The sequence below is a fragment of the Platalea leucorodia genome (assembly GCF_965183815.1).
Source record: "Platalea leucorodia genome assembly, chromosome: 19".
In the NCBI taxonomy this organism is placed as follows: Eukaryota; Metazoa; Chordata; class Aves; order Pelecaniformes; family Threskiornithidae; genus Platalea; species Platalea leucorodia.
In genome coordinates, this window is record NC_138841.1 from 5,051,275 (window position 1) to 5,078,726 (window position 27,452).

Below are 27,452 nucleotides of genomic sequence, written 5' to 3' on the forward strand. Positions count from 1 at the left end.
CTCGGGAGGAGCGGCCTGAGGGGGCGGGGCGGAGCCCGGGCGCTCCCCGCGCACGGAACCGCCTCCCGCCCGGCCCCCGCCGCGGCGGCGAGCGGCCCCGTTACATCTCAGGGCTCGCCGGCTGCCGTGCCGCCCGGAGCGGCGGGCGCAGAGACCCGCCGGCGCCCCGGCCTCGGCTGCCGCTCTCCCGCCTTTCCACGCTCGCCGCGAGGACAAAGCAGCGAGCAGCCAATGCGGAGCGAGCATCGCCCGTTGCCCCGCCCCGGGGGGCGGGGCCGCTCCGCCGCGCGCGTCCCTGAGGCGAGGCCGAGCCCCCGGTTCCCGGCCCTGCTCCTTCGCCCGGAGCCCGCCCGCCCGCGGCTCCCTGAGGAGGAGCCCCCGCCGCCCGCCCGCCCGCCCCTCCGAGCGACCGCCTGCCGCCTCAGCTGGTGCCCGGACCCGGCGCACTGGGTGTCCCGAGAGCCGGGGATGCAGAAGGTGAGGCGAAGGCAGCCCCGCCGCGGTGGGAGGGTCCCTGTGGGCCGCCGGAGCTCAGCGCCTGCCGGCCGCCCGCCGGGAGGGGACGGGTCGCGGAACCTCCCTGGCGTGGGATCGGGGAGTCCGTGGGGGCCGGGTTCTGCCAGCGCGGGCTGGAGCGCACACAGACAAGTCCTCCCTGGTGGTCGTTTATTTCAGGTTATTTTTATTAGAAAGTTGTTTCAGATTCAAGACAGAAAAGCTGATAAAACGCCACTTCAGAACACATTAGACTAACGGGAAGTGAAAGCTGATTTCAGCAACAGAATAAGTTTGGTTTGTTTTTTTTTTTTTTCTCTCAAAGAAAGCTGCCATAGAGGTAATTCTGCTACAGACTTTGCAACATAAACCGATACGCCAGTTCTGTCCAAAATCAGAATTTGTGCTATAGAAACAAATATGTTATATTGGAAGTGGTTTGTGTTTTGGAGAACCTAGTGGCTGGAGCACCAATAGAGAGGAAGAAATAATATAAAAAAAGCTTTATTTATGTACATTTTCTATGAATAGCATCTGATGCTGTTAATCAGTAGCCTCCAAAGGCTGTAGATACAGCATTTAAAGGCTTAAGATAACTCAATTTCTTTTTCAATACATATGAAATACATTTTGCTATAAAACAATCACTTTCAGTATGAATAAAAGTGAAATATGAATCTTCATGGTAGGGATATGACAGGGCTGTGCTTCGTCAGCTCCTGTGCAATCTCTGCAAGACATCAAAACTGGCTGAGGTTTTCCTGTAATAAATGAAGCTCCCACTGAAGTCAGTGACTTAGAAAAATTAGACAAGGGAAGTGTGAATAGTGATGTTTAGAGATATAATACGGGCATCAACAATTTACATCTTTATGCTTTAGAACAAACTGTTTGACAGGAGAAGCAGAAAACGTGTGTGATGTGCTTTCAGAATTATCACCTGGAGGGATTTGATCTTTTGTTGCTTTCCTCCGAGCCAGGTACAAGGGACAGGACTAAAAGGGTGCTTCTGCTGACTGATACGGCAGTTACTATGTACCTGGGGCGTACAAGCGTTGGAGTTTGTTAGTTAAATCCTGGCGTGCTACTCTGGAGCGTGAACTGTATTTGAGGAAGTTTAGGTACTGGTTTGGATTTAATTACCTTTGGAAAGCTGTCTTATTGAAGACATATGGTGTAGTTGCTTGGAAAGGATTTTGTACTGCCGACAAAGATCAAAGATTTTGCACTTTCAAGAGCTGAAATGAAAGAGCAGCAGCACAATAAACCATGGGCACTATATATCCAGTTCTGATAGCCATAACCCCGTCTGTGACATCTGAGCATTTAAAAAGCGCTGCTCAAGCTAGTCAATGGAAATTGGAGTTGTTAACGAGCGATGATCTAAAAGCACCAGGAAAGAATTCTTACAGCTTTGACAGGGAAAGAACAGCTGTAGTTTCTGTCCCTTAATGAGTTAAAAAAGATTTTCAGTTACTAAGATGCAGAGAAAACTGCAAGTACATTATGCACCTCACAACAGCAGGAAACAACAAAAGAGGCTATATCTCTGGATTCTGTTAAAGGCACTAGTAGATGCATAACATGTTGATTTCCAGCTTAAGTTATAGCAACAACTTAGAGAACTAAACCAGTAACCAGTATTATTGTGTTCCCGATACGCAGTGCAAGTATCCCGTATACCTAAACAGCAGTAAACCCTAGGGTATAAGCAGTAACTATGCTCAGAAAAACAAATGCACTGTTCAGAGGAAGGAAAAAAAAAATCACAAACCCAAAACGCTTCAGCAGAAAGTTAGGTTGTTCAAGTCTGAATTTATAGAAGGTTCCTTTGTACCACTCTTCCCTGTTTTCATAAGGCACTTAGATGTTTTTGTACTTCTGGGGGAGTGGGGGGCTGGGGAAGCAACAGAAGCTTCTGCAAGCTGCCTTTTTATTCAGTGCATCTCAAAAGCAGGAGTGGGCATCTTCCAACTTACTGAAGAAACAGTAAACAAATAAAGAAGTAAACTCTGGTCCTATCACTACATTCTGGTACTACAAATTTGAGGAATTAAAACCAATTATGTGTAGATGTGTTTAAAATAAATACTGTCATTACGAGGGGGAGTGTAACAGAAGGAAATAGCTTTATTTGCAATAAATTTCTATCCCTGTAGGGCAATAATATTGGAACCTGAACCACTGGCTTCCCTATTGTGCTATTTTTACGGGTTTTCCTGGAAAGCTGTCTTGCTCTGAGTGGCAAAAATGACACTATACACAGGTTTCTTCTTTCTGTCAGTATTACCTTGGGAGAAAACACCCCACTTGTATACTATCCCATTATCTATTTAGAGCAGAACCAGTTGTAGGGACAGTCTCGAGTGTACCTGGGATCCAGGAGATTGCTTTGGCTATGTCAGTTGTCTGCTGTGAGGAATTTACTTTCTTAGTTTTGGCTTGAGACCCTCATGGATTTGCTGCCAGTGTCGTTCTCCCAGTTGAGACTTTCTTAGGAGCAGACACAGCAGATCGGGGGCCCTATTTCCTGGTCTGATGCTTGCAGAATAAGGTCCCAGGCCCTATTTTTACATGGCATCCATAACTAATCAGCTGTGAACAGTGATACAAGCCTAACTCTTCTTTGGCGTACGATATAACGTCTCCCTGTCAGCTGGGTACCTGAAGCCAGGCCCAGAAACGGCTCGGTTGGCAGTGCCTGCTGCGTACCCAGCATTTAGTGCACAGCTGTTGCAGTGTCACAGTTTGTGGTTGAACAATTTGAAACGAGAGATCTATGTAAAAGACAGCAAGATGTGTCAATTAAATCAGGTACACGGAACAGCAACACTATTTCCAGTCCTGAAGTAACAGAAAACTGATGGGAGTTTGAGTTTCTTTGGAAAGTGAGAGAGAAATATCATGAGGGATGTATACTCCACACAAACATGTGCGCTAGAATGCACACGTTTTCTGAAATCCCGCTCCTTTCCATCATGTTTCAGTGGAATAAAGACCCCATGACTTGTAAATGCCAAGTCCTGTTAGACATCATGGACCATTTCAATGAGATACGTAGTTTAGCTGAACTTTTTCCCCATCATGTATGGAACAACTGCATCAGAAATCTGAACTAGTGATCATCAGAGAGACAGAGCTGCTATGTGGATATTGTTAGCAAAAAGCTGTTCTCTGAAATGGTGAATTATCTCAAGCCAAAAATTAAGAGATTCTGAGCCTTTGATGTAATTTATTTTCCCCTTCTGGGGACAACCTTTCTCCCTTCTAGGCTGTTTTAAAAGGAACATTCTCTTATGAATAAATATGACAAATAGAAAAATAAAAATATAGAAACAAACTATGTAAACGCAAGCCCTGAGGTATTTCAAGCACACAGTGTAATTTTTATACCTGACATGCAATCTAAAGGTGCCAGTAAGAAAATTTACTTTATGGCTCTGTAAAAATGTCCCATCTTTCTTTCCTGCCTTACACCCGCAAGAAAGGGTGAGAGGTTGAGGTAAGAGCCCCATGGAAGCTGTGATAGTCACAGAAACAGAAACAGAGGATATTAAAGTGCTGCGTGTCTTTCCCTGACCATTTTCACTCTTCAGTTGGCTTCCACAGGCCAGTTAGATTCTACAGAGTATCTGACAGAACTGCTGCTTTTCTGGATATAGGCTCCACTCCTGCACCAGCATATATACCATATGGAGTCTTGCAGGATAAAGGGACTTCTGAATAAAGATTTTAGTGGCCCCTTTAACCCACAGAATTTTATTTTTTTTTTTGCTGTGTCTCAGGCTAGCTTGGGAAGCGTAAGCACACTTTGCACTGCAATTGCTTCCAAATGACTGCATTATCTTGTCAGCTTCCCACCTCTTTCCCTCTCTTCCTTTAGCCTGGATCTCCTTGGACATGTTTCCTCCCCCAGAGCTTTCTGCATTTGCATGAAGGGTCCAGTCCTAAAAAAAAAAAAAATCCAGTCTCTGCATGACGGTGAAGTCAATGGGTCTACTCACATGAATCAAGGTTTGCTGGAGCAGGCCCTTAGGCATTCATTTTTTTTTTTTTTTAAATAAAGTCCAATTTTATTAATTGTACTTTGTTTGGGCTTTGGAAAGAACAGTTACAAAATGGATCATAGGTCTTACTTTTTAAAATGGCATTTGTTCCTCTGCTAATTCTTGGCAAACAGGGGCTCAATATGAAAGGGTTTCAAGCACTGTATACCTCTGGGTGTGTGTACGCTCTTGCATAGTGAGACTCTGGATGAATACGCATGAAAACATGCACACACAACATATTCCATTTGCACATACTTACCTAAACAAGGTACTGAATATACAGGTACCTGCTCATGTGCATATATATTTGTAAGGAGAGATATGCATGTGCTTACACAATGTCTATAGATGTGTAAACTCTTAATTGCACATATACAAACATTAAAAATCAAATGAGTCTTAGATGCACCTTTGCTTTTTCCATTGAAAAGGACATTTTAAAACCCTTTTTTGTTCACTTTGGTTTTACTGTAACTAATACAATTCACCTGCTCACCTAATGGGATATTTTCCTCTCAGTATGTTAAAACACTAATTAAAATGCATTACAATTATTAAATTGGGTAGAAGAGCACTTCTTGTAAAGCTTAGTCTGGAACTCCTGGGACATAGTTGTGCAGTGAAAGTTTTAGATCATGTCTCTTGTGTTACGGATCGCACAGCACAGAACCATGCTGAATATCATGCCAAAGATCTAGAAGAGAAGGGATGCAATTTAGGGATCCACTTACAAAACAGTTATAAAATAGCCTGCATATCAGAACAATCTGAAGGTTCTTACGGCAGAGCAGCAAGTGACTGCTTCCATCTACAAACCCCAAGACATCAGACAATTAACATAAAAGAGGTTTCACTGATACTCAAAGCCAAGATTTTATCTGCTCATGCTGGTTTCACTGTTCTTTGTTCTAAATGTTAAGGCCAGCATAACAGCCCCAAACGTTAATATTATTAATATAAATGTCACTGACATCAATAACTGTGCCTATTGGTGTTAGGCCTAGTTTTGCACCAAAAGGTTCTGAGTTTCAGAATGCTTCTACGTGGAATATTGTATACAAATTTGAATAAGAGCAGAGAATGATTCCAGAAGAACCAGGTCTCTTGAACTGGTGCTGAGCATTATGGTTTTACAGAGAAAGCTAAGCTCTTAACAGTTAACTACTCAAGACCAAGATGATACATTAGATATAAAACTCTATTCATGTTAGGGAACTAGTTAACGAGAGGGAATGGTAAAAGCAGAGAACAGTGGGTGTTGCCAGAGTCTCCAGAAATTTCTTTTTTGCCACAGCTTGATTCTCCAAAGCAGTTAGCAGCTACCTCCGGGTGCTTCATTGCTAATGATGGGAGATGAGCAGTACTATCAGGCAGTTAAACCACTGAGTTCATTTCCCCTCCCTAAGGAAGAAGGAGACAGCTGACCAGTCATACCCCATGAAGGGTCAGAAACCAGCACGGACAAATGTACAGACATGTTTCTGCTGCTAAGGAGGGTATCGTTTCATAACTTCTGCTGTGTCTGAGGTGGGAAGCCACAGAAGAGATGTTCGTATTTCTAGTGTGTCCTTGTTGAGCAACGAGCTTATTGGAGCTCTGTCCCACCCGTGTTGCTTTGCTGTATTTTTGAGTACACCTTCACGTTTTATACATATCACAGGATTGTTTAATCCCCTTTACCCACCCCACGGTTTCTATTCCATACATAAACCCTTCATCTGCTTTTAAGTGTCCACATAAGTCCATAAACCTCCTGCTCTTCAGAGAAGCTAAGGCTGTATTTCTTTACTAATATTCAGGCTCCTCATGCTGCTTCAGACTGCTGCTGGTTTCTGAGTCTGAGGGAAGTCATGGCACACGCGTGCTGGAAAATGCTTTCTGTTAAAGCCTGTGTTGGATACAGACTGCCCGCTCCTGCCATATCCTTGCAGGAGGGTGACATCTATTGGTCACAGCTCTGTCAGGAAGGAGCAGACCTTGGGAATACAACACACACTTGTGGGAGAAGGTGGACTGTAAGGAGTTATTGACGCTTTGATGACACAATTCGATGAAACAGCTACCTGTAACTAGGTGAAAGAAATGCTGTTCTGAAAACTATGCAGTTTAAATCCTGTTCCTTTAACAAAATACATACAGATCACTGGATCTATAACCTAGAAAATCTGTTTATAAACTATCCTTCACATTGAACAAATGCTACAGCCAGCATTTTCCTGGAAAGCTATTTCTATACAAAGGGTAGGTACTCTCTATTCCTTATGAAATCTAAGGAACGAATCCTCAAAGGGCCTAAAGTGTCAGTCTGCAATTGTTTTGGAATAGATGAAATGCTGCTATGGCCTTTTGCTTTTCAGTTTGGTTCATGTGCACTCCGCTTTCCTGCTATTACAACAAAGTAAGATTACCATTAGATACTTTGGACCCTGTCTAAGGACACAAAATGAGCTGGTAAATCAAAGTCATGCAAGTCTGCTTGCGCCAATGTGGGCAATTCCCAGAGAGAGGGCGTGCTGAAAGTGATAAGAATAGCTGCACCTTTGAGGAATCTCACCAGTTGCTGCAAAACACCTTCCACAAAGCTTTGAGTAAGGGACAGGGTACTGGGCTCAAATGTAGATTTGAGAGTGAGAACATGGATTTACTCACTGTGATGCCAGCAATTGCAATTCCAACAATTCCAACTAAATGCAGATGAGCATCAATTACATTCTGGATTTCAACCAGGCAGTTCTATTAAAAACAAAATTGAAAGATTTTTACTCCTAGAAAAATATACTCCAACAACTCCAGTCAGCTGTTCTCACTAAACAACAGATAAACATGAAAAAATATTATTGCAGTCACTGTCCTAATTCTTGCATCTATGCCTTGTGTTTTGTTGGACAATTTTCACAGCATATTCCCTTTTCTAGTGAGACATCTGTACCTCTTGCCTGTACAGGCTGACATAGATAAGAAATTTTCTTAAAATCAGTTTTCCCTAAATTTAAAACCCTTTATATGTTAGGCCATGCTAAATCAGGAAGTTTGACCCTTCAGATTGACATTGTACTCACAAGCAGATTCCACAAAAGACAGAATAACAGTATCCTTCTTAACACCAACAAAGTTTCTAGGCAGGAGTCTCCGTGCATGATTAAGGCAGGCACTTGCCAAAATTCAGCCTTCACGGGGCTTTTCATTTAGGGCTCCTGTTCTGCTACGTCCTTCCCACTTTTCTTTTCAGATGATGTAATACTGTCTCAGCTACCATCGGATGCTACAAGCAGGCTTCAGAAATGAGGGCTGGGCATGTTCAGTATGACCTCCAACTTATTTCTGCCTCCACTCTGCTCCATTTCATATGGAATGTCATGCTGGAAATTGCAAGGTAAAAAGGAAGTTCTTCCTTTCTTTCACTTACAGAATGTCTCCGATTTTACTAAATAGTTGACATGAGAAAGTGACTAGAACAACCAGAACAGAGGACACTTACCTTTGGCATCTGGATATTCTCTGGACAGGGTAATCCCATTTGTTGTTCCATATTACCTTTACCACAGCATTGGAGCTAAATGAGAGAGAGAGTGATGAAGAATCAAAGGAGGAAAAACCATAGACTTGTTTCATACTGAGAGCAAGTTACTACTTTCATGCTGAAAGTGAGACAATAAATAGCTAAAAAAAAAGAAACAATACAAATCGAGTCAAAAATTTATTCCCTATATTAACTGCCACCCCTGGTAGAATTTCAACTGCGTGGGCCAAAACTCTCAAAAATCAGTTTCAATTGCCTGAAGCCATAGCAAACAGACAAATTTGTATTAACAACAACTTCCAGAAGGGACTTTTATCACAATATCTCATAACAAAGCAAACAAGTGGATTTTGGAAAAGCAGATCCCTGGCTTACAAGGGAACAGGAGTTGGTAAAGGGAGAAAGCAGAAAGTTCACATAGTGCACACGGAATTATGGGCAATGCACAAAAGCTACTACAGAGAATGCTAGAATCTTTATTTCTGACAAAACACAGTGCTGGGTTTGGAGACAGTAATAAATCAGAGTGCTTCAGAGGGCTTGTTTTTCCTGTTTGCCTGTCTCCCACAAAATGCTTGGAATTCCTCTTTGGGTCAGAAATAACAGCTATGGGAGAAGGACAAAAGGGTCTGAGGTTGTGAAATGTTTGTTCTAAAGAACGTGGGAATGCTGTAAGGAGCAACAAAGCTTGGGCTTGATCTCTGTGGGAGGCAGTGTAGATACAGGATGGACACAAACAGGATTCAGGAAGTCGTAGGTTCTAATTCTGATTCAGCCACTCACTATTTGGGTGGCCTGAACTGAGTCACACATGTGCTTTTGGTTCTTTACCTTCTTGGTTCAGTCAGTGACAGGATCTGCCACATTGTAGGTCCTGAGACACAGGTCACAGTTTTTTCTTTGATAAATGCAGAGAGATTCAGACCTTTTACCACTCTCTGCATTTGTGAGTATTTACTCTTGGATTTTAATATCCAAAAGGGCCGTAACAGTCATACCTTCTGCACAACAAAGACCAGAAGCATCAGCTGAAATTTCAAAGCCTGGCCATTTTCACTTTCAAAGGTAGGGATCACTTGGGATCTGAAAACCAGAATTCTGAGAGAGCCATCAGGAAACCGGGTTGTGAGCCTCTGGCTCCATTTTAGGTAACACTCAGTTCTATTCTTTCGTACCTCAGTGGGAGGCGTTCTGAATTTTAAAGGGTAATGTGACAGCAGAGTAGTAGTGCAAGGTATTAAAGCTCAGGAGGACTACTCACAGCCAAGTGGTGTTGATAGATAGTCCTGTTGACCTTCCCCCCTGGGTTTTTCATATAGTCATCATAAGTGTCTTCATAGATTTTCTGGGCTTCCTGTATTGCCTGCAGAAATGAGACTTTCCAAGTGAGTGGCAAATAAGTCTTACCCCCAATCCAGTGCAGACTTCCAGCTTGCGTCATCAACCTCCAGAGCAGAAAATTATGCCTGGTAAACCGAGGTACCATGATTGGAAAGACAGGAGGTTTTGTGGCCTGATGGCATCCAGAGGGACTCTGCATGGGTCAGAATGTACATATGCTGTATTCTGTGTTTTGGTTAAACACTGTTAGTTGGAGAAGTTCAGTGCTTGAATTTGCCCTTTTCCCAAGCAATACCCTCTTACCATATAGTTCTACTTGATGTTCCTTGTGGATTTAAGGTTGAACCACACGTACAGGTTTCCTTTAATAGAGGGAGGCAAAAACTGCATCCCATTCTGGACTTGTGATAACACAAGCTCTGACTGACTCCAGATAAGAATGTCAGAGTCTCGTCCTGGGAAAAGTATCCTGGAAAGTTTTCCTATGCAAGAGCCAGGCTGCAGGTCAGTCGGCACTGGAATTCATAACTGCCCCATTATTACATTAGAAGTTGCTTGCTACTTACCACTTTCTTGCCTATAAAGGCAAATACTCCAGCAGTGACCTCAGCCGCAAATATCACCAACAAGCAAGCAAAGAACTGCAGAGGAAGAAGAGAATCTTATATTAACATACCTTGCACAATTCTGCTTTATGTGGACTGCCACTCAGTCCCTCATCCTCGCCCAGGCCTCAGCAGCCCCCACAGTAACTGAAAGCAAGCTGGTAAGCAGGGTCCGTAACAAGGGTGTCAAGTCAGATTTCTTGTAATATGGGAACAAAGGTGGAAATGGCAAAGATGTGGCTCAGATGGTAGCTTCAGAAAAGACAGAAGGTATTTCCAGGAAATATATCACATGAGACAAGCAATGGAACTTCTTCATGTATGGAAGCTGTGCAATAGCACGGTGGCCAGAGATGCTAGGTTAGCCAGTAAAAGGACATAAGACATTTCAGGTCTTGGACAGCAAAGATCTTTCCACTAATCACACAAAGCATATGCTTTTGAATGATTTTCCTGCACAGCCCAGGCCCTTGAAACCTTTTACTTACTGCTCCAAGTAAGCACTGAGACTCCCGCGCTGCTCCACAGCACCCAAAAAATCCAACTGTGGTCATGAGAGCCCCTGCTCCCACCAATACATAGAGTCCTATGAAAAATCAGAATCAGACAAGAATTTAAGGTTTCTCTTCCCAAAGTCTGCTACCTATTTTGTCAAAACCACACATTTATAAGTAGCAATGGTCTCTGGCTCTCATAAAGATCACCCGTTACACAGAAAAGTTGCTCTCTTCACAAAAGGAGACCAATGATTTCTTCAGAATTCTTGAAGAATCTCACCAAGACAAATGCAAAGACTTCCACCTCCCACGTTTCCTGTCCCAAGGGCAGCTCAGTCCGGGACGAACACACACCATGCCATCCAGAACCACCTTGCAACTCTTCAGTGTGGAATGTAAGGCAAAAAAAAAAAAATCCAACATTGCCAGAGGGCTCATTTCTGGAAACGTGCTGTACTGCTATGCAGGGGTGGAACTTAAAAAGCTACCTGACAGCTATGCTCTATCAGTTGCCTGGCAGTACATAAAAAAGGATATTTGAAGAGCTTCAGGAAAGGTACAGGCACTACAGTGTGATGTTCCTCTGAAATCAGTGCTTTGGCTGGGGAAAAAGCTTGATTGCTATCGGAAAGAAGAGGATGATTGGGGAAACCCCTTGAAAGCTGTTAGATGAAGTGAATGAAACAGTGAATTTGCACCCTCTGGCGAAACAATGAGTGGGGAGGACAGCCTGGGGGAGGTCATAAGCTCAGCAATAGTCCTGAGCTTGGTCGCTGCAGAAAATGGAAGCTTGTCTACAGTTCAGTGATTTGGAGCATAGCATCTTCCTTTTCCAATAAGTAGCTGCTTTACTGCCTGCTGGGCAGGCATATTCCAGCGTCATTACTTTACATTTTTCTTCCTCCAATATACTGATGCAAGTGTCAGAATATGGGATATCAGCAGCTTTTAAAGACTAATGTTATCAGCGCATTATGATCAGAAGACTTGGAGAAGAGTTGCCTGAAAATGGATAGAATCAGAGAACCAGACAAATCACATCAGATATTAAAAAAAGGTGATTCTGTATGAAAGGAGTGGAGTGTCTAAGACTTAGAGGCCGAGAACCTTGCATGCATGGCCTACAAACAGCATCTCATGATGCATGCTGCCCTCATCTGAACTGCAGGATACCCTCCCGCCACCTTATTTCAATAGGCAGAATCAGAGCGGCTCTGCAGCAGCCAGCGGCAACACTGCATTGCCTTCATGTTCCGGACAGTCGCACTTAAGTGTTATGCAGTTACTGAATCGTTTAGGGGACTGCTCAGACACCTTAGCCAAGCTCTGCATTGCTGAATGGACTTTAGGCTACTGGCAGAAGGGGTTATCTGTGTAGAGACAAATTTAATGACATAAAGAAAGAACAGCATATAGTGGATCATCAGACTAAACACATTAAGAGGATAATGAAGCAATCTGGGGATGAGACTGCCAGCAAAGACCAGGCCTGAGACAAGTGCAGAACATGGGAGATGTCAGTATAGCCCCATACATAGTTAAAGATCTAGGACCCGAGCTATGTTCAGAACTTGACAGGACAAAAACTGTAGAGGTAAGGGGAACAGCATTCATCTCTGCCACCTGTAAAACTGCTAGAAATACTCACATTGAACAGGGATTTTTTTTGTATGGGCTTTATCTAGGACAAAAGAAAACCAGAGCACAGAATTTTTCTGTCCTCACTTGTAAACTTACATGCTTGATCTGTGCTTAGGCAATACATCCATTCGTGTCCGGTGTCAGTTCCCATCAGACCACAACGACTGTGTCTGTGCCTTGTCTCTGGGCACCACGTCAGCCAACGTACAACAGGCTTAGCGCAGTGCCTTGTAATTCTGGTCTTTGTCTTGTGTGGGCAACGTGGAGGACACGCAGAAATCTGCCATGCCAGTCCACTGCTGGAAAAAACAGCTTCGTTGCCCTCATGGTGTTAGGAGGGGACAGTGGAGCTACAGACTGCACACTAGAGGGCACAGTGAGCCTTGCTCCCAGCTTTGACTATGCAGACTTCTAATGAGAACGGTTAGTATTCTCCATTACCAATTTAAACATTATTTTAAAATCTGACCCAAATCTTTAGGGTTAACAGAGCTGCTGGCATTTACTGTTGGCAGGCCTTGTGTACAAATGACAGTTTGCACTGATTGCTAGGAAAATGAAAAAAACAATCAATACATGAGTGCAGAGCATCCAGCCACTCTGCCACACAGATGCAGCCTGCCTGGAGAAGGCAAACTCCCGCCTGCTGCCCGTTCATTGCGCATCGCTGCCCAGTCACTGTGTATCGGCCAGATATCTGTCCCACCTACTGTGATCCTTCTCCTCCCCTCCATCCTTCTTGCCCCGGCACCCTTCTTGTGCCAAGGACTGCTGCTGGGGAACACATTTTGCTAAATAGCAATAAACCAATTATAATTAATATGGCTTTCCCAGGTCTGTGATGCCAGATATGTGGGATTTCATGCTGACTGTGCTGGCAGTTCATATTCTGTATTTTCTAGATTTTTAATATTCAGCATCTTGTGACTTACTAGGACTGAGCATTCTTCAAGCTAATACTTGTACGCATATTCACAACACAGTGTTTTTTACTGAGGGAGGGATATACAAAGGTATATATGGCTCAGGAGAGAAAGGTCAGCCCCTCATGGAAGATGAAGTGGAAAGACAAAAATCTTCTCTCAGGTGCAGAACATGCGGTTCAACTGCCAAACACCAAAACTGCCATTTTCTGAGATCTCCATGGTAACCAACGGAGTGTAATTACAAAGATGTTTCCTGGACCCTTTTCTGCATGTCGCTCCCTACTCCGGTCCCTGTAATTACTTATGAGGCGACTTAGCAGAGAGAATTTTGACTAAGGAGACTGGAAAGAAGTCTTCCCATTTCTTTTGGTTGCTTCCAGCTCGCAAAGATAAAGCTCTCTGAGGCTCAGGGGTGAGACCACTTTCAGGAATTTGGAGTTGCTTTTGTCTGAGAAACAGACTTAACATTTCACTTGCATGACTCACAGCTAAACCGCTACCTCAATCCGAACTTCCCTTTTAAGGCGTGTTACAGGAAGAACTCACACCACTCACTAAACAAAGCTGAGCTTGCTGTGTGTCTGGCCCCACAGCTGAGCCAGCCAAGAGTTTAAAATCACCTTCTTCCATTTTCTGTTCAGGAGAGCTCATTCCAGACTTTGTCCTTTCTCAGCCTGGGACTAGTAGTTGCTGATACTCAGCTGTTTCGAGATGGAAAATAATGACAGCACTTAAAAAAAAATTCCACAAAACTAAAGATGTTTTTACTTGTCCACTACATATACACACACGGAATCTTTCAGACAGGATTGAGACACTTGAAGAGTAGCTTGAAAAAAATTCAAAGGGACCAGGTTGCTTCTCAGCTTGGACTGTGAGGTTTCCTAGCACCCAGATCCAGGTATGCTCAACTGGAAGATGATTTCCAGGAAGGGTATCAAAGCAATAGATTCAGAAGCATCCTAGGTGGTGTAAGTATATAAGACAGGGAGCTAGTATTTCTTTTCCTAGTGGGCTATACGCAGCGATGTAGGCATGATCACCTCAAATTCTTTAGGAATAGACCTAAACTGAAAAGCAAGACTCTCTAGAAAGGAAAGAAAAAGGAAAGGGTGGCAGTGTATGGCACCCCATAGAATCACAGCCTTACCTAGAGACATCATGCACTGACAGCCATCAAGTTAGGATCAGCAAAGCAGACAAATCCAGAAGTTTAGTGGTGTTAATGTCATACGTTGCTATGCAATCGTATCATGTGTCAGAAGTAACGAAGCTTCACCAAAGCCCATTCCTCTCAAAAAAGCAGGATGGAAAGCAAAGCCTTAATCAGCTTCTATTCATAAGCACTTCCATTGTAAAATACAAAGCCTTGGCATGGCCTCCAATTTGGCATCTACAGCACAGCAGAGAAACAAAAAAGACACTTCGTTTATAGTCACAAAATGGAACACTTTTGATAGCTAGAAACTCTGACACAAAAAAGTTCACCACAAAGCTCAGCATGGCGAAAAGAAGCGTGCGAGTCAGGTCAAGGTAGAGAGTTTGTTTGGGTGAATGGAAAATTTTGAGAAGAATGTCTAGCTGCAGCTTTTTGTGCAGCAGAAGTAAAAAAGTACAAGGTAGAAAGGAAGAAAATGTGGCCTGTGTGAAATTTTTCCTCTAACCTCTTCTTGCTTCTGTTCATTTCCTGATTCCTGATTTTGTCACTTTGACCTGTGTCTGCTAATGAAGAGGAGAGAGAGTCTGACAACTGGCTAGTCCCTGAGTTCGTTGGCAGCACAGCCCACGCAGGAGCAGACAACAGATGAAGAGAGAATACTGAGAAGAGGCACACTGCTATGGCCTTAGGGAGGGCAAACACTGCACCTAACGGCAGAAACCTGCCATCCGTGTGACTGCCCACAACTCGGGAATATTTATTGCACCTGCATCTGTCATTGGACTGGGGTTTTTTTGGACAGAGCCTATTCTCTTGACCTTTTCTGTGGGGAAATATTCAGGTTTTGGGGTGGTGGAGTTTTTTTGTTTTGTTTTCACTGTGCTAAAACACCCACCCACACAAATGCACAGATTTTTATAAGCTGTGAAGAGAAACTAACGCTTCCACTTTTGGCAGTAAGTCAAGTGAGAGAACACCTAATAACAAATGTATTTCCCTTCTGGCTAAAAAATAGAGAGTGTAAGAGGGGGGGAAGCCCATACTTGAGCCATTGTCTCATTGTGCAAAGAACAAATTTGGAAAGCAGGAAAGCAGGAAAGCAGCAGCTTTTCCATATACTTCATTTTTTGATTCATCCCATGGGGAAAATCATTATTTACTGAACGGAAAATGACAAATGGGGGTATTCCCTGTGAAAATTCCAACAGGAGGGATTCCCATTTTCTAGCAGACTCTGCTTTGCAATTACAAGGGGAATTAAAAAGTTACCTGGCATTCTCAGAGCAACCTATAGCTCCCAGTAGTGAAGAACAGCAAATCTCTAGATTGGCATCTGTGTAGTTCTTCCATAAGATACTGTTTCCTCTGGGTATGAGCACATATACACTACTGGGGCTGTACTTGGAGACAGTGGATCTGCAAGTGTGAAGAAGCACCTCAAGAAGGATAAAGGGTATTCTGTGTGTCATTTCTGGATGAACAAAACCTTTGTGATTAGCAGTGAATACAGAATTTCATCATTTTAGACTAGGTAGAAGAGAAGGATGGAATTTTATAGCTGCTGACTGCAGTATGTCTTTATGTGTATCAAGAGTGAGGAAGGGATCGGCCCCATTTTTAGAAAAATGACGAGTGAAATCTGCAAGACATCTGTTCTCTGTTCCTTAGAGCAATTAAAAACCGCTCTCGAGGTAACATGTAAATCTATGTATAACTCATCTGAGAGGAAATGTCAGCAGTTCTTTAGGTGTCATATGGCACTCGGACAGAGTGACAACTGCGTCCTTAGAACCCGAGTCCCTCTATGCTCCCGTTGCAAAGAATCAGGTGATAGGCAGAAGTGTGTACTACCAATGTTTTATGAACAGAAAGGAAACATTACAACACAAACCAGGCAGGTAGGAACCTACTAATGCGAACATGAATTGTTCAGACATTATTCTTATTTCAGACAATGCATGAGCCATCACCACCACCAGATACAGCCCGCTGGCCGCCTAGGCTGGGAGAGATCTAATTTCAGAGTCTGGAATAGAACCCATTCCCAGAGTTGATTTTTGCCTTTTTTTTTTTTTTTAAATCTTACTGACGGCTTTGAGATACAAATCCCTGTCTAGAGCCTACTGCAAGGAGCAGGAGCAGACAAACGTGCACTGTCTCGCTGTCTGGCTTTATTTCACATGGGTTTCTTGTTTACCTGGCTGCTATGGTCACTTTCCATTTTAAATAATTCTACTTTTTCTTTTTTGGGCTGAGTAACTAACACTGAACAAACCACCAACTGTTCATACTCCACTGAGAAAACAAGAAGTTCTGTTCTTGATATAAGGGATCCAGAGGCAGGGGTGACAGGAGTGCTAGAACCCAGACGTGACTTGAAGAGATTTTCCTGAGGTTGTATGTGCATTACAGCCGGGGAGGCAGATGTGCTCCTCCACAGAAGGACTGAGGTTCTCAAGCCCTCAGTACAGCACCAAGGAACCTGTAGTGCAAATGCACTATTGGAAAAGATGAGAAACACATGTAGGAGTTGGGAATAACAGGCCAGACAGGGACAGTTGTGAATGCTGCACGTGGTAGCAAAGTCAGTTTCTGAAACAGGCTTGTCACTAGAGACGACCACTTTTCTGTTAATAGCTTTTTAGTATATTTATCTATAAAATACATTTACAAAACCGGAGAAGAGATGCAGAGTCCTCTGAAGGAAGATTAATTTCTAGAGAATTGGAACATACCCTTAATTTGAGCATAATGCACAGACATAATTACATCTCTTGTGAGAATTCAACAGGTATTTTGTGGTTAATCTTCCTGGAACCACAACAGCATTACAGATAGCAGCCAGTTTGTAGGCTTCTGCTGATGCACAAATCCCGAATTTCAGTTTAAAAGCAACCTCACTGTAATGTAACATCCCAGTCCGCTGCCTCCCCCTTCCCACAGAATACCAGCACTTGCTGCATACCTTGCTCCCATGCATCTCACAACCCTAAACAATGATGTCCCAAATTCACATAAGCCAAAGGATGTCAGCTGTTACCTTCTCAGGAGTCTCCCGTGGCTCTCTCCGTATCTACTTCACCCTATAGCAAACTTCACCCAAGTCAGGTGTAATCAACATACCTGCATTCGGTGGATCTGTACGATCGCGGCTGAACTTCACAGAACCCTGTGGTAATGGATTCTACAACTTAATCCTGTGAATACTGGGAAAAACTTCCTAATATGGAAGTTTTTCATAGGGCATAGTATGATGATAATCTCATCAAACTTCTTAGTACTTTTTCTAGTTTTATTGCATCCTTTTTGACCAGAACCACATACAGCATTCAAGACACTGAGCGCACTGGAAATTTACACAATGACATTAAAATTTGTCAGTTGGGTTCTCATTTCCTTTCTTAATAATTCCTGACATTTATATGCCTCTTTGACTGCAGCTGAGCAAGGCACTTTTGTCAAGAGCAACTGACAGTGAGTCTAAGATCACGTTCCTGTGTGATTATAGCTAATTTAAAGTCTGTCACTGTTTGTACTGCTTAGATTATCTGTTACCACTTGCGTCACTTTGCTTTGTTGTTACTGTATTTCATCTGCCTTTTTAATACTCAGTCATTTGGTATTCTGAAATCCTCTCGCAATTCTCTGCAAGCCTCTCTCGAGTAGGACACCCTGAATAATCCTGTGTACATGCATACATTTCCATGCAGATATCAACAACAATTACACACTTCTAATGCTTAAATGCACAGGCTTTAAGCCACCCAAACCAGAGAACAGAGTACGGCCATAATGCATTCGCAGAAATCTGCAGCCTCCACCGCAGCAGAAGTTAGGGCTCCTCAGAGAGCTGTCTTTACCCACCCAAGTGCAGATACAGTAAGTGCTGGAACAAAACAAACCAACTCAGTCAAAATCCTCTCTGTAGATGCTTTTGAAGTGACACGCCCCAAAAAGGAGCTAAGGGCTTTTGTGTTGCTGTTTTATTTTTTTCCAGCAGACAAACTGCTTTCCTCTTAATGGCTTCATAGTGGACATTGTATTTCCAGCTCTGTCAGAATGAAACACAACACAGGACATTTCCCGTGAGATACAACGGGTTATATCGGTTTGGTTCTTTTCCTAGAAGCCACTTCAGAGACTGGCATCTCTAGCAGAGTTAGCCCTTTTAAAGAGAATATGTATGAAGAACAAAGCATGTAACTGAAAAAGCCTGAGCATTCCTGGGTTTAGTGTGCTGCTGCAGCAAGAGGAAACATCTTGATGTCTTTTTACTCTGTGCAGGACCAGTGACAGGTTTATCCCGTCACCTAGGTCACTTGCTGCAGGGGCTGTTTCTGGAAAAGGAGAAGTGTTGAGCCTGAGGGACTGGGCTCTGGCCTGTGCATGGGCAGTCTGCCCAGAATCAGATACAAGTGCCTGATGGCTGACTGAGGCAGGCTGAGGGAGAGCCCAGGTACCCGGGGAGCGGTATTGTCAGAGTGCAGCATCCACAGCAGTGCGACCGGCGTGCGGGCACCGGGGTGGCTTGCAGCTGCCTAGAGGAAGGAGAAGAGGGTGCGTCAAAGAAGGAAATGGCGTAACTGTTGCTTCAACTGTTGCTGCTGGGTGGAACTGGCTAGCTGTGAGTTAGCTACACACAGAGAGTAGGGTGGGAGAAAGGGTTACCCAGGAGGACAGTTTAACAGACAAAAAGCATAAAGTGCACTATCATGCTTAAGTGAGGAATTAAAAAGAAAACCACGCCTCCTGAATCTCAGCATATTGCAAATATAAAACAATCAACCTGAGGTAGAGGGACAGATTATTCCATTAGGCTTAATTAGCTTGTTTTGTCAGAATTGCAACTTTGTGGTGGCCTTGCCTTTACTCTGCCAGGCGGGATACTGACTCTTAGGAACTGATTGCTAGGTTTTATCATCCAGCACAGAGACTGAGGACTTTTGAACAACTTTGATTTTGAGTAAGGTTTGGGGGGGGGGGGCGTGGTAGTGGTGGTGTCCTATTTTTTAAGCAGATTTCCAGTGCAGAAGCTTTTGTTTTCCACTCAGGGCCACTGTCAGCTTTTTCTAAACCACTCTTCCTTAACTGCAGAAGAAGAGACCTGCCCACAGGATGATAGGAAGAAAGACAAGTTCATTGCTTAAGTCTTAAGTACAGACTCAAAGCCTCTCCAATACACATGATGGCAGGACCATTTCATGCTCCTCTTGTGGTATCGCATCTCTACACAGAGGCTACTTTGCCAATAGCTCTCATTTTAAAGGCTGATAGAGTTTGAGAGGCTATGGATTTTGGAGAGAAAATACTGTTGACTAACGGTATAGTGCTTGACTCCAAAATACATGAATAGAACTATAACAAAATGAGGCACAGGGGCAGAGAATTGCAGTTTACATGGATTTAACTGCTGGCCAACTCCTGTTTGTATGGGCACCCACTACTATGGAGAAAAACTACTAATATCCTTCAACTCCAGACATGACTTCATATCCTAAGGCATGCACCATCTAACTGTACCTTTCAAAGCCAGAATGATCACTCATGCTCTCACAGACCCCAAGAAAAAGCCACAGCCACCCTGAAACTTCTCTCCACAACTGTTTTGGCCCTGATGAATGCCTGGACCACAGACTGGATCATGGAACTGGAGCACAGAGAACATAACATAGCAGAAAGTTTGTGAGCTCTGGCTGTGCAGGAGAAGCGATGCTTCAGTGCTGCCAGATATGAGAAAGAGTCATCCAGACTGATTCATTCACATTCACCAGTTTTTGTTACCATTCCTGATGGGGCTTGTTGAGTATATACACTTCATTTTTATTGCTACTGGCAGTGATGTGACCCTCTGCACTTCATTTATTAGGGATATAGAGAGTTTTCCTCCGTGTTGCCCAAGGGACCAGAACAGACTTTCCTCTTCATCCACCAAAAGCAAAGAGGGGAGAATAGGTGTCTTGAACTGACCCTGAAAAAGTCCCCATGTTAGTTTTTACTTCACAAATGCTCAACTTGCAGTCAGCAGGCGCTTTGTCTTCACTTCTGTGCTTTAGGTATTTTTAAATTTAAGAACAGCACTACTACAAAGAATTAATTAAGGACCAGTTAATTGTGAGACAGCAATGCTGACATCTTGGGTTCACACAAGCATCTCTCTTTTCCTTCTGGTTGTTGCAGACTTTCCTGCCCAGTAAAAAACTCGCCAGAGTCTTGGTACAGAAGTCTCAAGAAGGACGAGCAATCCAAGGGAATTCCCTTTATTCTACAGATCATTCCTCCATTTGGTCAGTACAGTGTCACAGACAACTCATATAAAAGAGGTAACTGCCCAGCTATTGACTTTTGCTGAAATTATCTTTTTTCCCCCCTTCCTTTTCTTTTTTTTTCTCTCAAGTACAGCTAAGAGGGGAATATATGAAATCTGCCAGAGCTGAACTGCCAATAGAACAGGAAAGCTACAGTTTTGCCTCACCACTTGAAGCACAGGCACAAAAAACGTACTATGAGATGGAGTAACATAAAAATATTGTCCTGCCTGCCACTGCAGTGCGAACTCCAAAAGTTGGGGAGCTGGAGAGAGAGGATGCCCAATTTTAGGAGGCTGCTCCAGTGTAAGATACATCTGGTAAAGTGGACGGAGACTGCATGGGTCAAAGAGTCAATTCCAGCCTTTTATGTCGGAGGTTAAAAAACTGCAAGCTGCAGTGGGGAGTATGGATCACTGAACATAAAACCACAATCAACAGAAAACTAAGAACACATATGTGCTTGACCTCAGCACTGCTGCCTGTGAGTTGTTCTCAAACCAACAAAAACATTTCAGTGGCTGGAAAAGATGAACAGGCCTGCTTGCCAAGTCATGGCCCGAACTATTCCAGGGGGCAGAAAAGACAGCTGGACTGCTGGTAAAGAACAAGGCTATTTAAGGAGACTCACTCTGGCCTAATGGAAAATGCAAGGATATAATTATCAATTATTTTAAACTAAAACAACATTTCAGATCCAGGAAAAAAACCATCACAAGGAAGCACAAGAGAGAAGCTGGTTAGATTCGGCTGGCAGCTCAATCCAGGTACAAAAAGAGCAGAATGTGCTGCTCTTTAGAAGCAAGAAAATGAGATGTTTTCCACAAGATGGTGATTCTGGACAGTGCTTCAACCTACAAAGCAAACTCTGAATGCAGCTGCACTGTTGTCCCAAGCACTGACACAAAGCTGATCTGATCACAGAGGCTTGGGTTATCACAAGACAGCCACAAAAGCAGTCAGTGGAACAGAGCTAAAGGAATTATTTTTAAATATATGGCCGTATGTTTATATCTCCAAGTCATACCGATGATCTGCTTTCTCTTTCAGCCCTCTGGGCAGCTGCTCCGCGTGTGCTGCACAGTGTTCCATATTAAGAATTCCTATGCAAAATTCTGGCTGTCACCCAGAATGCGTGTTACAGAGCAAACACAAAGCCAAATAAACAACACTCCTAGAGTCTCTGTGAGAAGGGCCCAATACACAACTGTCAAGGGGGACTCAGAGCTGGAATCTCCTAGAGGGGTAAAGCTCCTGAGCATGACCGTCAAGTGCAGCCTTGTCTCCTGCAAAGAAACCCACCGTTACTGAACTCATCACCATTCTTTTACCACTGCCTTAGTCACAGAGTGCTAACAGCCTCCGACTTCTGCATGGCTGCCCCATCAGATGCTCAGAAGTCACAACAGCGTTTAATATGATTTGTAATGAGGGAGGACAGCAGAATTTTTTTTGTTTTTCTTTAACAGGGATGCTCCGTTCAGAGCACAATGCCTCGTACAAAAAAGGGCCAAAACTTTGCTTCAGAATTCAGTCAAAAGTGCAAGTTTAAAAGAATTCTGAACATATTTATGTCCTGTTCCTTAGCTCTTCCTCTGCTAGTCGTTGCGTAACGGTTGGACTTGATGATCTGAAAGGTCTCTTCCAACCTAAACGATTCTGTAATTCTACAAATTACAGCAATACAGCTCTATAAATACATGTGACAGCCCAAGAGTTGATTGTCACGGTATATGACAAAACTTGTACAAGAACATTCCCCAGGACTTTCCAAAATTAACAACTGTGAATAGCTTTTGTAATTCCTATTCAGGACTGAAGCAGATTAAATCTTTCAGAGATTTAAATACACACGCACCAAAGAATATCTTGTTTACACAGTGTTATGGTCTGCACTGCAAAGCTGTAAAATGACCGTGGTGCTTATTCACGTCACAGGATGTGTTCCTTGCTGGCTTCTAAGAAACCAACAGTACTTGATTTTGAGGGCCAGAACATCCTTCTGTCTTGTTGAACCTCCTGGGTGAAACATAAGTGAATGAGGCAGGGAAGAGTTCCCAGATACAGCATAGGAAATTCAGCAGGTATCAACTGGATCTGGAAACGAAGTTGGTGATCTAATATGCTGCTGACGTAGCCGCTCATAAGTAAATCATACTTCCTGGCTCTCTGTGTCAGTGGAGGTGCTATAGGGTATTTTACAGTAACCCTCAGGTCCCAATCAAATTTTCATGTGAACGGTTTTATTCAGCCTCGTGAACTCCCACAGGAACTATGCTGGACATGACATTCTACCCATCGGTTTCCACAGTACTATACAGTCAGCTCTGTGCCTCTAGCCTGGTTGCATATATTAAAGCTTGGGGTTAGGACTGCGGTGTATCAGAGTCAAGGTCTCCACTAAGAGAATCGGGGTATTTAAAGTAACTGCACAGCCCAGGCAATATTCCTGTGGTGGGTAACTGACTGCCACGGGACATCCTGGGTCAACCTCCATTCCTGGCCACCCTGTCAGAGTGGCTTGATGGACAAGGCAGGACTGGGTATTCACTCGCACTTGGCATTTGTAGATGGCGAAAATGTTTGCCCCAAGTGGATTTTACTGAGTGACTCCATCTCCAGGGGTGATACATGGAAACAGAAAAATAATCTGACTCTTCTGGTGTAAAGGCACGTCACAATTGCCAATGGATAGAGAAATGCAGTTGCTGGCAGTCCTAGACAGCTGCTATTTAAGGATGTCTATAGATATGTAACACAGGTGGCGTTTCCAGAAATCCCAACTGGAAATCCTAGGGAGAAAAAAATTTATCTTAAATGCCTAAAATTAGATATGACTAATACCAATTCTGTGGGCTTGGGGAGCTAGCTGATTCCTGCCTAGGCTGGACAAACAGTTCTTGAGATGACTGAATGCTGTGTGGTTTTACTTTTCAGCTGTGGAAGGATTTGTTCTGGTATTTAAAGTCACACTGAGGGCCTCTGTGTGCAGACACAGGGAGAACTGGTGAGCAAAAGTTTCACTGCTGCACTGGTATTAGAAACGTTCAGAAGCGACACTGTTGTTTTGTTGGCTAGCAGCTGCACAGAAAACTCTGGAAGGATATATTGCTGAGCCCCATGTTCCAGGGGTCTCTGACCCATCCCAACTTCTGTTCTGACAGCATTAGCACAATTCACTTTGGATAGGTGAGGACTGGATCAAATCTGAGAGGAGAGTTCAGTTAGGCCTAAGGAAGTTGATGGCAAGCAGAGAAAGGACGAAAGCCATCATGCACGTGACACAGCACCAGAACGTCCAGTTTTGTGTCGTTCAGCCCAGGAATTGTTGGCCTTCATATAATTCAATGCATGTCACATGCCCCAGGATGAAACCAAGGCTAAAGCCTGCTGTCATCACAGGCACTTGAACTTACCCATGAAGAAATACTCTGGAGACTTTTTCTCTGAAGCAAAGCCTGCCATAACCCCACCAAACCGCAGCCATAGACCAAAGGCAATGACAGCCATTCCTGCCAGCTGGAAGATAAACAGACCAGTCAATACTTCAGTAACAATTGGCTGGAGAGCATCAGAGGTGTCATTGGCGCCTTATGCTTTCTTGAAATCCCACAGCTCAGGATTGCACTGTCAGAAAGTTCAGGAAGCACTTGCTTACATTATCGAGAACAATGAATTCCTGTTATAGTGCAACGTACTTCTTTCTTTCAGCTCTTCAGTGTAGCGGTGCTTCTGAACTTACTAGTGACTTGCAAACTTTGTAAGTAAGCTCATTCAGTCATCAAAACTTGGCCGGAATTGCAATGGGGAATGGAGTGGGGTGCGGAGGGGAAGCGAGTGTCCACGAGAAGAACAGACAGGCTGCCAATCCAACGGGGAGCACTCTGCCGTCCTTCCCAACTCTCGGAACCGCACTGGAGTCAGGCAGTGTTGCAGGAGGCCACTCAGGGCCTGGCTCTGCCGTCAAGATGTGGTTACTGTAGGAGAAGCACCTGTGCTGGTTTTGGCTGGGACAGAGTTAATTTTCTCCATAGTAGCTGGTGTGGGGCTGTGTTTTGGATTTGTGCTGGAAACAGTGCTGATAACAGCAGGATGTTTTTGTTACTGCTGAGCAGCGCTTACACAGAGTCAGGGCCTTTTCTGCCTCTCGCCCCACCCCACCAGCGAGGAGGCTGGGGGGGCGCAAAAGGTTGGGAAGGGACACGGCCGGGACAGCTGAGCCCAGCTGCCCAAAGGGCTGTCCCACACCGTATGGCGTCATGCTCAGCATATAGAGCTGGGGGAAGAAGGAGGAAGGGGCAGATGTTCGGAGTGATGGCGTTTGTCTTCCCAAGTAACCGTTATGCGTGACGGAGCCCTGCTTTCCTGGGGATGGCTGAGCACCTGCCTGCCGATGGGAAGTAGTGAATTAATTCCTTATTTTTTGCTTTGCTTGCCTGTGCGGCTTTTGTTTTACCTATTAAACTGTCTTTATCTCGACCCACGAGTTTTCTCACTTTTACCCTTCTGATTCTCTCCCCCATCCCACGGGGGGACTGAGCGAGCGGCTGGGTGGGGCCTAGCTGCTGGCTGGGGTTAAACCACGACAGCACCGTACAGGGCAGTGCCGTGTGACCCCGAGTTAAGCCCTGCTGGCTTGACACACACCAAACTTTTAGGACAGAAGTAACTGAATTGACATTTTTTTCAACGCTCCTAGCTGTTTTAGGGCTAAATTACAGCCTTCTGGGCTGAGAGGTGCCCTTTATGTATCACAGGTCCAGCTCCGGTGTCACAGGACAGATGATGCTGCCGAGAGACCAGCTGCACCTCTCAATCATCACACCAAGCTACAGGAGACGGCCTGCCATTTCAGAACTGCTGCTGCTGCTCAGATGTCAGGAGGGTTCTGTTTAGAGGCTTACCAGAAAGCGAGGCTTGTATTGTTCTTAGGGATGTGCTGAAGTTAAGTGTGTTTGGACCGATTATGACAGGGCACTTTTCTGTAAATCACCATGGGACCCCTACCAGAACTAGGAGGTAAAAGGATTATTGCAGTGTACAATATCTTGGATCACGGAAATGACTGACAAACAAGGGATGGATGCCGTCAAACGGAAGGAAAAATTCCCTTTAATGTGAACAAGACTAGATCAAAAAGGAGCGTCGAGGCACGTTGTTGGAGGGGAAAGATCTATAGGCAGTGGTCTCAAACGCACCGCATGCCAGGCGTATTTGGAAGCCTACCAGGCAATGGCGCGTGTCCTGGCAGAGGGCCTCAGCGTCCTGCAGGACCAGGCACAGTGCTCTGCTGCTGCTCTGACGGAGGCCCGGAGCCCAGGTCTGAACGAGGTTCACAAAACACCTGCGGCTCACCTGGCGCGGTGCTTTTTTATCTGTCCCGCATTGCCTGGTACTTGATTCATCTGGCATAGCTACAGCAAGCAAAGAAAGCGGGCAAGCGTATGGCTGAGGAGCGTGGGATCACGGCTTTCCTCACGGAAGCGTCACGGCACGGAGGGTGAGGGTCCCCTGCCACCCTGTCACAGCATTGGAACCTCACTGCTTGCAGGGCTCAGCCTTCGGACTGCCAGAGCGCCGCGGGAGCCCCCTCCTCTCAGCCCAGGCCTCTGCGTGCCTCTGGGCACTTGGATGTGTTTGAAATGAATGCCCCCAGTCCAGCTGAGATGGTTTCTTCCATCTCAATGAAAAGGCAGATAACAAAACACAGTAATTGTCACTTTTGTGAAACAACATAACACAAAGCTTTGTCCTTCTGCTGGCTTGCAGCTGCAGCTGGGCAACATCACTCGGCTCCTACAGCTTGAGCACAGCAGCGCTGTGTACCCGGAGCTTGCAGTGCTGTCACCAAGAGGGAAAAGCATTTGGTTTAACTGTGTTTCAAGCATAAAGGAGACAAAAGCCCAAAACTGCTTGCTCCAGAGAGGCTGAACAGGATTATTTTGTGACTTCTTTTTAAAAAACAGTGAATCAGAAAGAAAGAAAAAGACACTTAAGAAGATAACATTGCTAATTGTTTTCCAGTGTGAAAAACGGGAAAGCTACTGGAAGGGGGAACACGGCATGAGGGAAAGTGAAAGAAAAACGAAAGCATGAATTTAGTTGTGCTCTGGAACTGTCAGACTATTAAAAAGGTGCAATGAGGGGAGAATGGGCTTAGCATTCTCTGAGTCTCTGGAGGGTCCTGCAGTCGCCACTATTCACTGACACATTAGGGTAGCTTCCAGCAAAGTCAGTGCAATATAGTGCAAGGACTTTCCCTGAGGATGAGCTTGTAAAAGTAGCAGCTGTTGGCTCGCTATTTGGAAGTACGTTATTGAAAAGCGTGGTGATGCTGCGAAGGAGCATTCGGCTGCGAGACGCTGCATGGGATGCTGGGAGAACCCCTCACAGCCTCCTGTCGTTTGAAATGTTACGCTTGTTGGGGAAATGGTCACGACTTCAAATTATCAGCTAGGAAGGATGTTGTCTTGCCTCAGCAATGCCATCTTCCATCACGGACGCCGCTTCCCAGAAGAGCCGTATCTTTATGGAAGCGAGCAGAAGCCGAGAGCACCCCAGCCCCGCTACCGGACCCCGCAGCGCTCCGCCGAGGGGCCCGCGCCCCTCCTCAAGGCTCGCCCCTGCGCTGGGGCAGCCGCAGCCCCGCACCGCCCCGCACCGCCCCGCCGCCCGCGCTCTCCCCCGCGCCCCCGGCCCGGCCGGACGGCGGCAGGTGCCGCAGGCGGCCCGGCCCCGCTCCGCTCCGCCCGGCCCCGCTCCGCCCGGCCCGGCGCTCACCCAGAAGGTCAGGTTGAAGATGCAGAGGAGGATCTTGATGCAGCGCATCCCCCCGAGCACCGTGCCCATGGCGGGCGCCGGCTCCGGCAGCAGCTCCCGAGGCGGCTCCGCCCGACTCGCCGGCGGCTCCGCGC

At 44.9% G+C, this 27,452-nt stretch overlaps 1 protein-coding gene across 3 annotated transcripts; it reads right to left on the reverse strand.

The window, feature by feature from the left end:
• Positions 1–903: 903 nt before the first annotated feature.
• Positions 904–27,452, reverse strand: TSPAN2 (tetraspanin 2). Of its 3 annotated transcripts, XR_014230199.1 has the most exons (9): positions 27,319–27,452; positions 23,955–24,057; positions 10,499–10,596; positions 9,972–10,046; positions 9,326–9,427; positions 8,023–8,097; positions 7,194–7,277; positions 5,041–5,238; positions 4,394–4,442 (listed from the first exon to the last, which is right to left on the reverse strand). XR_014230199.1 is itself a non-coding variant. In XM_082330321.1 (8 exons), the coding sequence occupies exons 1-8, from the start codon at positions 27,385–27,387 to the stop codon at positions 4,110–4,112; spliced, it is 939 nt and encodes a 312-aa protein (XP_082186447.1). In that variant the 5' UTR covers positions 27,388–27,452; the 3' UTR covers positions 904–4,109. The 3 variants fall into 3 exon arrangements, 2 of the variants coding, with proteins under 2 accessions (XP_082186447.1, XP_082186448.1); XM_082330321.1 differs by lacking the exon at positions 5,041–5,238 and having other exon boundaries at positions 904–4,442; XM_082330322.1 differs by having other exon boundaries at positions 4,352–5,238.

Coding starts and splice junctions, on each gene's coding strand:
- TSPAN2 (XM_082330321.1), bottom strand. CDS start 27,387: ATGGGCACGGTGCTCGGGGGGATGCGCTGCATCAAGATCCTCCTCTGC. Junction 10,597..23,954: donor TCCAGAGTATTTCTTCATGG/GTAAGTTCAAGT, acceptor GATTTTTCATAG/GACTCTATGTATTGGTGGGA. Junction 7,278..8,022: donor AGAATATCCAGATGCCAAAG/GTAAGTGTCCTC, acceptor TGTTTTTAATAG/AACTGCCTGGTTGAAATCCA.